The sequence below is a fragment of the Schistosoma haematobium genome, chromosome 6 (genome assembly GCF_000699445.3).
Source record: "Schistosoma haematobium chromosome 6, whole genome shotgun sequence".
NCBI classification, from domain to species: domain Eukaryota; kingdom Metazoa; phylum Platyhelminthes; class Trematoda; order Strigeidida; family Schistosomatidae; genus Schistosoma; species Schistosoma haematobium.
In genome coordinates, this window is record NC_067201.1 from 25,327,155 (window position 1) to 25,338,540 (window position 11,386).

An 11,386-nucleotide genomic window follows, 5' to 3' on the forward strand; every position below is an offset into this window, starting at 1 on the left:
CCAGTAAACGAAATCACTGGGTCATGCCAAACTTTATGCCCTAGTCTTTGCACTAAACTATGGAGAACCTTATTGACTAAACAGAACTGCTGATATAAACCCAACGTGAGCTTAAGAGCAATAGTACCATCAAATATTTACTGATCAATTACAGATCATTAATATAGTAACCCAAGTCACTACCTTATGATTAAATGCATGCAAAATTTACTGACAAATGATAGTTGATTTCGTTGACACTAAGCAATGATGGAATAACATACAACACATTCATCAGTGCAAAATATTTAGGTAAAATCATAAATAACAAACTTGATTAACTGACTAAACTAGGTTCAGTTTGTTTTGCTCTAAAAATCTCAGATGGCAGAACAAAATGAATTTAAAGCAATTAGTCTCTTTTATAAATTTTGATAGAACAATGAGAAGACGGAGTTGATCTGAAAAATGTGATGTATTTGCGCTATACATTTCGGACAATCTGGTCACACATATACTTGTCAAGGCAATTTTATATGAAAATTAATAAAGGTCAAACAAATAAAAGTACAATTAAAATAACTAAGGGGAGAGAAAGAACAAGAAATTGTCGCGTTATCCTAGGCCATAGAATGACTTAAGGATTACCAAGGTAAATTCAAGGTTACGACAAATTGTTTTTGTACACATAAGGGGGGTTTAAATTTACGAATAGCCAAGACTTCAATAAACTTAAGAATTCGGCCTTGACAATTTCTATGCAACGTTCTAAATGCTACATTAATGTTAATTTTGTACCCCGTCTCAATTATATGTTTCGCTATCAATGAACTTGGTTTTCTACCTCCTACATTGGTCGGATCATTTGACACACACTGATTTTGAAGCCATCTAGGCACATGTTCATTGACCCTTGATTGGATTGTTCGATTACTCCTCCCTATGTATGTGTGTCCACACAAACATGTAAATTGGTAAATACAATGGGATGTGACGTAATCATTAGTGCATTGTTTGGGTCTATTAGGAATCATGGCCTTAGACTTTTCAATCACTACCAACTGAGCAGCATAATACGTATTCTCGATGGCTGCTTTCAATCTCTGCCTTAAAACTATACTGTTAGATTCGCCTCTATATGGTAGATTGATATAAACCTTTTTCTTTGGCACTGAATAAATTAGAGGTCTTGGCATTAACTGACTTTTGCACCTATTAATAAACTTGAGTGGATAACCATTTGCAATTAAAGTGTCAGTCAGTAACTTTTCATCTTTTTCCACCATATCAGAGGTACATATTCTTCGAGTCCTCTTAAAGAGGCACTTAACTAGACCTCTCTTGTATTGCAATGGACAGAAACTATGTAAATTTAAGTATTGTGATGAATTTTTTGTCATATGAATTTTCTCAACATAATTGAATGACATTAAATGGCAATAATAAGTGTTCAATAATAAGTATTCAGTACAAGTTATTCATCAAAACTCAAAAATGAAATGTGTAATCAGTGTGTCGAATGATGAAATTAATCAGTCAGTCCAGCACATCTGGTTTGGATACGTAATTACAAACTGCAAAGGAAACAAGAATTTGTGGAAAGTTGGTGCATTGTAGTAAACTTCTACACTTTCTTGTCGTAAATCAAGTACCATTTTAGTATATAATTTATAGCATGCATACTGAACGATGAATTAGAGATTGAATAAAACTGAAATTAACGTGTGCGAATGGAAGCATTTTTTACAATTGACCTAATCATCGAAAGCTGATAATAGTAGGTTCAGCTCACATGTTTCATGAAAGGGAAGACTGGTATTTTTTCATATAGACAATTTTCGCATTCAAGTTTGGGAAACTTTAAAGCCGGAAATCATAAACTAGTCAATGCTTGACGTTGTAGGTCGGCCATATTATGATTGAAACATCAATAGTTTCATTTTATGACCTTGCTCAATGCGATAGCGTTTGAAAGCGATTTGAATTCAGTAACAAATAATTTACATTTGAACTGATCACCTAACAACGTATTCAAGTTTATTTCTTCTACCTGAAAATCAAGCCTTCAAAAATGAGTCATATAATTTTCTTCGACTTCTTCCCTTAGATCTTATCAATTGTAATTCACATAAAATTTAAATGAAATGCTAGAAACAATTTGCTTAAGTGTCAGATGTGTCATCAAATGTCAGATTATGAGAATATTCAGTGGTGTGAAGATGACAGTCATCGAGTTCGAAGGTCAAGCAAAGCAAATTGATAACGGTCCTTGAAATTCAAACTATTCGTTTGATATATTAAGAAATCCGCAATGGCGATTTGGATGGATAGTCAATGTCTCATCTGGGACCAAAAATAAACAAAACATACAACAAGAACGTTACTTTCGTGTTTGGAGAAATTTGACCCAAAGGCGCACATTTATACGTAAATATAGGAAAAGGGTTTTACGACTGCCACTGCTGTGATTTTTTGTAGACCAACAAATGAACAACATCCACCGTTGAAGATGAACTTAGATATTCGTTTATAAGCATCATATTTTCATTCTCACTCGTTTACTAAACTTTTATCGCCCATTTTTTGTGAACCATAGTGAACAGCTTAATGTTGCAGTACAGGAATTATTACGTCTTATGAAATAGATGGTTAGACTAAACCGAGTGTGCTAGTGATGAATATCCAATTTCACTTGGTGTTAATCTGATTAGCAGTAATTAGATGTATATTGTGTCCTATTATAAAAGAGAATTTAATTTGATGAAACATTGATTGCAATCATAAACAAAGGTTATTTATGAAGGTGGGTGGGATTATCACAATTATCATGTTATATTTACATCAGAAAATATTATCCCCACTCCTGCTAAATGTGATTACATAATTTCATGCCAGTTAATCTTCCGTAGTATTCCCCAAACTCTTATCAAATAACGAACGCTCGGTACACTGTCCGTTTCACTAAGACATACTTAACTAAGTTAAATGTACAAGGATTTGATACGTACACAAACACGAACTAGGTAAACCACTCTATGAACAGTTTAAATGAGGGAAACAAAAATATCTGTATCTGTCACAAATATCTGTATCTGATATAATGATCCTACTTTTGTCCAAATTGAATGATTATACACACTGTTTATCAACTGATCAACATTCTTCATTTAATAACGTTTAGTTAATTGTTTCTCTCACTGAGTTTATATTCTTCATCTGAATAACTATTCCATTTAATAAATAAAACGAATATTTTACAGTTAACTTTCCATCTGTCTGAAAGATGTTCTGAATAATCAGTTTATGATTTGTATACACACATTGTCAACATCTTCACACTTATTCTGACTGTCTTCTGAGCATAATCGGTTGATTAAATTGATATAATAAAACAGATAACCTCAACTTCTATTTACCTTAATCTATAGAATGTCAGCATCTTAACACTTATTCTGACTGTCTTCCGAGCATAATCTGTTGGCTAAATTGATATAATACAATAGACAATCTTAACTTCATATTACGTTAAAATATAGAATGTCAGGGAGTTGAAACTTTGCCGTTTGTCTTCCATTTTAGGATCATTTACTCAAAATTAAATGAATAAGAATATCTTGACAGAATCTAGAGCAAGATCAATGTTGGGTAAGTTTAGTAATCTGATTCAACTTTCCAGGTTAATAAAACAAACGTTAATTCATTGATTTGTAATGACTTTCAAATTTGTGAAATGAAGTGAATGGATATATTTGATTATAAGTTTGATTGTGACCTTTTTCATCAATATTGTCTTCAATTTAGACATAATTTTATAAATATTGATGTACTAGATGTTTTTGTGAACCTGTTTTTACCATATTTCTAAATTACATGAAGGCAATCAACTGAAAGAACTGCTCTTTTCGATGTTAGTTCCAAGCAGTTTTCATATTATTACTTTATTCATTAGTTGTGTACCATTCCAAAATTTAATTAAGGGACATAGAGACCTCATTATTACTAATCATACTTCAGAGTGGAAATATCAAACGAATTTCTGAGTGATTGAACTAACTATAACCTCAAACGTTGTGTATTATCATTTATTGCAGTGGCTATCTGCAAACTTAGTTCACCAATCTAATCAGCTTCATTTTGGCAATCAAGCTAACAAAGCTTCTCCCTCAGAAAAAACTAGTTTGTGATGGTACGAGATAACCATCCACTTGCCAAGTAAATTTTCATTGTACAATTTTATTTATCGGAATTTTCGTATCACTGAAGTCAAGAAATGATGCCGAAATCCATAGGTTTAACTAAATCACGTATGTTACCTTTATTTTCTTGTCATTATATATCAGTAGGCGAAAGAAAGAAGTCTGTTAATATCACAAAATATTTAATATAAAATCATTTTAAAAGTGAAATGATTCAATATGAATTTTAGTTCTCATTTTGTTGAAGGTAAGGTCAAACAACGAAAAGTTATTCTGTATAATCAAATGATTGTTTGCAAACTGTTAATCAACGCCTTCCTCTAATCTGAACACAATGAAAAAATAATGTACAACAACTTGATTATGTTTATAAACATTGGAAAAATGTGATTCAGTGGAGAATTAAAGGGTATTTTAAAGGCTGTTTGTTGAAGATACTCCAATTTTCATGAAAGTACACATAAAGTATTGGGACTAGATTTTTGTTAGGAGAATGAAATTTAATTACATATTCACATTCGGCTGAACAAAATATTTCGACGATTGAATAGCAATAAAACTACTTCGACGTTATTTCTATAACTAACTTAGTAATGATAGAACCAACGTTCTCCAGTTTGGGGATCTATAATTCTTCGTCTGTTGGAATTCTTCAGTAATCTGCACAACATATCGAAATGATATTTTTTTTCTGAAAATCCTATCAAATACAAGTATCCAGAACTTTGACCATGAATGATTCAAAAATCCCACAAAATATATGTAAATTATACTGATATTAAACGGAAACTAATCTCAGGAGGAAACAACTATCTTTTTGAGTAAACGAACAACAAAACATCTGGTGAGATTTTCAAGTACTATCATAGGACTTGACCGCTTAACGCTAGTTTATCATTTGATATACATCAAAGATTTTGGTCATTGGAATAAGCGAGTTTTGGGAACGTGCTATACAATGTTATACAATGTTTTCTTTTCCAGTGTTAAAACCAGTGGTTAGTCTTTGGATATTCAACTCTTATTAGCAGTCATTGTATTTGCTCAAACCAAACACAAGATCATTTCGTTAGTGGGTTTGAACAAAAGCATGAGGAGATTCAATAGTCATTATAAATCAACAACTTACTTCCATCTTGTGATAAATAAAATATTGTAAAAGTACATTTTCAAATTATTATTATTATTATTATCAGCTTTATTCAATATTATATTATTGGTACAATATAGAATTCTCAGCGCAAAGTATTTCAACAAGTTTCCGTTTCTTTCTTCTTGGTCGGTCCTGGCGATAAATATTGAGTGGTCGCCAGTTAGATGTTAGCAGTTCAGTAAATGAACATCTGAATAATGTGCATTCTTTTCACTGTATATTGCCAGCAACCACATTGGCTTTTATTGAGTTTTTTGTAACTTTGACAACGAAAGGTTGTACACTTTTCAGAAACGCAGCAGAATAGGTCATGTGATTAATAAACATAATGATATATTAAAACAAACGAAAATAGATAACTTGTTGAAATATCTAGATGGCAGGAACAGGTAGCCCAGATGCTCAAGCAGGCCGCCCTGCTTTTCAACAAAATTAGAAACTATTTAACAAAATGAATTCAACTATTCAACTTGATAAGACACATTTCTTATCGATTAAGTATCTTTTGAATTTGCAAAGAATGTATTCGCACATCACGTTTTCGTAGATTTATACACCATGGATAATTTCTTCAGAAGCCCTGTTGGACTTGTTTGGTGACTGAATATAACAGTTACTGGTGGAAAATTAAACATAAATAACAGCTTGTTTTCCATGCATGTATTCATATATCATTGTAAAAGTGTCTGTGAGAACCTTATCAAAATGTTAAAATAACTTGACATTCAATTTACCTCGGTTTTATTAACTTTCTGTAATAGAAATAGTAAGTTTTATATTGCAAATGTAGACATTGTCAAAACTGAAACTTTAAGTTAAACTAATTAAAATCGATTAGCAATGGGAACTCCGTTCAATTGAATCCAGATGAACGTTAGAATCTCTTTAGTTGATAAATTTTACTAAATGCAGATCACAAATATAACTGCACTTTTGAATATTAGATTTCGCTTAAGGCACTAATTATAAAACTCATCTGCTCTTCATTTTATTAAGAACTATGATTTTGGATAAGCAGTCAACGACGCCATGTTTACTGGTCGTCTCTATTTGAACTATTTTTCGTCTTATTATTTATTGAATTACTTTCCTATTTTTTCAATTTTACTCGGTTATTTGTTATGATTAATGACTCTTTACAGTTCAAAATTATACTAAAAGTTTTGATTTCAACCATCAGTAATAAGTATCTATGGATATTTTGTAAAACCACGTTTTCTGAACATCTGATACTACTGAAAAGGATTTAGCTGCCTAATCACAAGTTAAATGTTCACATGTTAGACAAGATGGAAAACTACTTTTAAGCAGTTTCAATATTGCATAGAATACTCAGGCGAAATTAGGTGTTCAGCAATAGTGATGTGTACCAGGATCGTTGTCATGAAATGTTCTACGTGTGAGTTTGCAGCAAATAATACAGAATATTAAACGTATAACAATTTGCAATATGAGAGGATATTTATCTCGACATATTGACATAAAGTGTATTTCGAAACAATGTAAAACAAGATTAATTGTATAAAATGGCATAGAACATACATCTTTCGCTAGTTCTACTGATGTATTATGCTGAACAGGAAATAAAATATATATAAACGAGACAGTGTGTAACTCGTATACGAACGTTCGTCTAAATTCAAACTAATAGATTCACAGTATTTGGTCGTTGAGTTCATGTAAGACATTAAGGAGAAAATTATATTTGTAAAACACTCAATGAATGAACATTTCATTCAGTAGTCTGATTTAAGCTTTTCAATGAAAATAATCAAGTATCATAAAATTGTTATTTCTTAACATTAGAATTTGATCTGGATGGTTTGTCTAATGCATGAATAGTTTATGAACTTTTTATTCAAGATAGACGGTTTGGTTCCTCACTCATTTCCCTTGAAAACGCTTAAATCAGACGATCGAGTGAAATGCCTTCCTAATCAAGATTCTCACAACTACAATTTCCTCCATAATAAGCTACTTGTTTTCCCCAATTTATTTGAATAAAATTTCCAGTTAACCGTTTCTTATTCAGTGTAGATTAAATTTACCTAAATCGTGTCAGACAACATTTCGATTGATTGACATCTATCCTTTCAATAAATTGCTTAGTGATAAAGGATTAAAATCAATTCTGAAATGTACTTAGAAGCAAATGAGTAAAATGAATGTTTTACAATGGTAGTGAAATATTGTGTTCTCGTATTTAGTCAGTTATAACTTTGAGAGTTTTTGTACAAAAGCGTTTCATGATTTAAATTAACACAATAAAATTCTACTATACAAACGTACCACTTGTTCAAATAGTCTTTGACTAAAATAAATAATAAATGTTATTGATAATAAAATCGCAGTCATAGTGACTAATCACAGTAAAAATGTATTCACTTATGAAGTGACTAAACAATCCAAAATAAATCACACCATTGATGTCCAACGGTATTATTCGAGCTTGTTTTGGTAATTTTATGTTTTATACAAACTTGTAATTTATTAAAACATTAACAACCTAAAACGTTTTTAATGTTTACAGATTATGTTATGCAGGGTCTTTCTTCTTATCATCAAATGTGATATGGTAAACTGAGTTCGACCAATCCATATTTACATATGAAATCTTTGCATATCCAATTCAGAAATAGATATAGCCGTAATTTAATTATGTTTCAGATTATACATATCTGTCGAATTATTAATGCTATTACCCTTCTATATGCATATAATAGTCAATGTACAAGGAACCATATTAGAAACTTCAAAATACTCACGTGGCTCCCACTGACAATCCTCTAGAAAATAATATTTGTTTTGTTAATTAAGAAACAAATTATGAATTTATGTTGATGGCAGATACAAACAGCCAACTCAAAAACGAGATACTAAATTCTTCAGTCATGAAAGATTGTGAATATTAGTGTAATTCGAAAAGTGATTTTGGTCTGAAGTGGATAATTGAAGGAAATTTTGTGACGAATCCACAATTGATGATGAGTAATTTTAAAGAAACTTTTTAACGTTAGAGTGTAGGCTACAATAAAAGCGACACAATTTTTCCAAATTCAATTCCTCCAATATTATTTTTCCCTTCCTAATTTGGAGAACTCATTTAACGATCTTTAAGTGAAAGTTGGTCATAAATTCAGCATTTATCATTCATCTTAATACTGTATACTTACGAAGGGCATATATATTATCATGATTCCAGAAACAATTCTTTGACAGATTCTTGAACACTCAGTCACAGCTGAACATTTATACAGAAATTGTATGAAGTTTCAGAAGAAAGGCATTAGTAATTCACACAACTGACGGAAAATAAGATTAGACGAATGAATTTCAAAATAAGTTTCAAGTCAAATATTCAATCTTATTTCGTAAACTAACACTAAACAGAAATATAATATAATTATCTCATACAAAATAGCATATTTTGTGTGACATTCAAATACAAATATATATATTCGTGTAGATTGATCGAAGGTAGATCGGATTAGATGTGATCTATTCCTAATTTGGTTTTGCCGGTATTATTTATTTTCAATGGATATTTTGAGATGGATTTTACACATAGTTTATTACGCATGCGATGTATAAATGAGTTTCTTTATTAATGCAGTTCAAAATACTAAAATAAACCAGTTTACGGATGACCTACTGAGGATAATCATAATTATGAAAATGAAAATACTGTCATCTTATCTGTTCAGTGAAACCTGTCATTCCTTTGACAATTACTGTACTTTGGAACTTTCTCTATTGGTAAGCAAATCATAGCTTCATCCTGTGATAAATTCTGTGTGACTCAATAATGACTGTTTCATGAGAAATGATTTCAAGGAATATACGGAAGCTTATCAGTAGAGTTAAAACATTACTTGTTAATGAATTAGTCTTGTACAATAATTCTATATTGCAATAATTCACTTACGACGACCTGTAAAATCAACAATATTGAAAAGAGAAATTGTTGGTTAATATTTCAATGTTAAGCAACGTGTTTGTGAAAATGATTTAACAAGTAAACCGTTGGAATGACAGAAAGGGAGACAAAGATAGTCAATATAGTGATTGCTAATGCATAAATATTGGGTGTGTATATCTTCAACAAATCACAATGATATTTAGGATCAAAAAAGATGCAAACATGATCCGATTACTTTATAATAAATAACACAACTTGTGTGTCATACAAGTATATATATTTATATATGATGATGAAAGACAGATCAGATTATATGTGATCTATTCCAAATTCGGTGGCACCGGTAGTATTTATATTCAATGAATATTTTGTGAGTTAAAATAAAACTTGCTATTGAACCAGTATTTTAAAATAATTATATATTGCAATAATTCACTTACCCTCTTGTCGGAATGCAACAACAATAAAAAAGGGAAATTGTTAGTCAACGTTTGATTATTATAAAACGTATTCGCGAAAAGATTTCACAACTAAACCATTCGAATGATTAGAAAGGCGGCAAAAACCATTAGTGTTTATGAATAGAGGTAAAATATCACCTTTTAAAAAACTAGCTGTTTTAAATACTTCTTTTATCTTAAATAGCTCAATATACTACTGATTATACTTAGTTACATATAATATATCATCTAAGAGTAAATTCAAGCTTACAGTTAATACACACGTAAATGGTAGTTATTTCAGAATTCAACTGAGATGAACTACTTACCCATGGACCTCTAAAAATAATTTTTAGAATAATACTTGTAGGTTATTTATTCAAACTGTTTTATGGTGATAATTTAACTTCACATTCTATAGCTATTCATCTTTTACTAATACAAATACGTTAGATTCTACTACTCTTTGCATATTTATGGCCGATTTTCACTTTTCTGCATACTAAAGATATGACAATATTTATGTTGTTCGATTGTAGTTCTGTATTCTCGTAAAGGAAAAGTAATGTATTCATGAGAATTGACATACGATATGTGTAGATGGTTAAGAAATCCTGATATAGTGGACAGTTTTATCACTGAACTTATCAAGATGGACCTGTTTACATTTTGTGATAATGAAAATAAAATGTTCAGAGCTAATTCGAAATTATTCATATTCACTTTATTATTTCTTTCTCTAACAAATATTACAGGTACACGTTGCTGACGAGTGCCAAGTAGCACGAAACCCGGGTCCAGGGTTTCCTGTTGACTACCTCCAACCACCATCTAATCTCTAACAAATATTACTAGTAATGCAGTATGTTCGTTTGGCTAACGAAGACTACTAGTTACTACTAATCTGAGACTTACCCACATATGAATTTTGCAAGAATGAACCAAGAACTATCATCAATGCAATGAACAGAAACATTTTTTGTGAAATTAAAGTAGTTAGAAAAATTGTGTTTATATACTAATTTAAAAGTGAAATGTGGTTAGTGAAATGACGTGAACTGTAAATCTTGTGACTAAGTAATAGCTACATTTTTTCCATAATTAAGACGCTCACAAATCTTTAATTGACAGATCAGTGTGGATTTAACAAACACTGACATAAAGTTACACTTAAATAATTAATAGTTGCGACTAGAATTAACATTAAACGTGATCAGAAAAAAGGATTATTTTGTTTCTTTTTCAATTATTTTGTACAAATTATCCAGTGTTCTCTCTCACATAAATGTAACACTGTGACAAACAATTTAAGAAAAAGTATGTACTTTTAGTGAATGAAATATATGCCGCCAAAAGTATATCAGTTGATTCATGAATTAAACATGGTAGATTGTCATCAATAGTGATAGTGCACAAAATGGTATTTTGTTTGCAAGTATTTGATCCATTCATAGAAAGAGAAAACTCACATTTGTAGTGTAGTTGTAAGATATTAATGATGTTAAATATATATATATATATATATCGTTCTAAATTATACTATACATTTTCACAGCTTGTGTTTATCTTCAAACATTCATAGTCTGTGATTGATCAGTGTCTTATTGACAAATGTGCATCCTGTGCAGATCGCTTTGATATTACAATGCGTCACAAGGTACATTCAGATGATGAGTCTCAAATAGAATTAAAAGAACGT

The 11,386-nt window shown here is 30.6% G+C and overlaps 1 protein-coding gene across 1 annotated transcript; it reads right to left on the reverse strand.

The window, feature by feature from the left end:
• Positions 1–4,340: 4,340 nt before the first annotated feature.
• On the reverse strand, positions 4,341–10,676 carry MS3_00008889 (uncharacterized protein). The gene has a single exon (XM_051217238.1). The coding sequence runs from the start codon at positions 10,516–10,518 to the stop codon at positions 10,162–10,164; it is 357 nt and encodes a 118-aa protein (XP_051065891.1). The 5' UTR covers positions 10,519–10,676; the 3' UTR covers positions 4,341–10,161.
• Between the last annotated feature and the right edge of the window lie 710 nt (positions 10,677–11,386).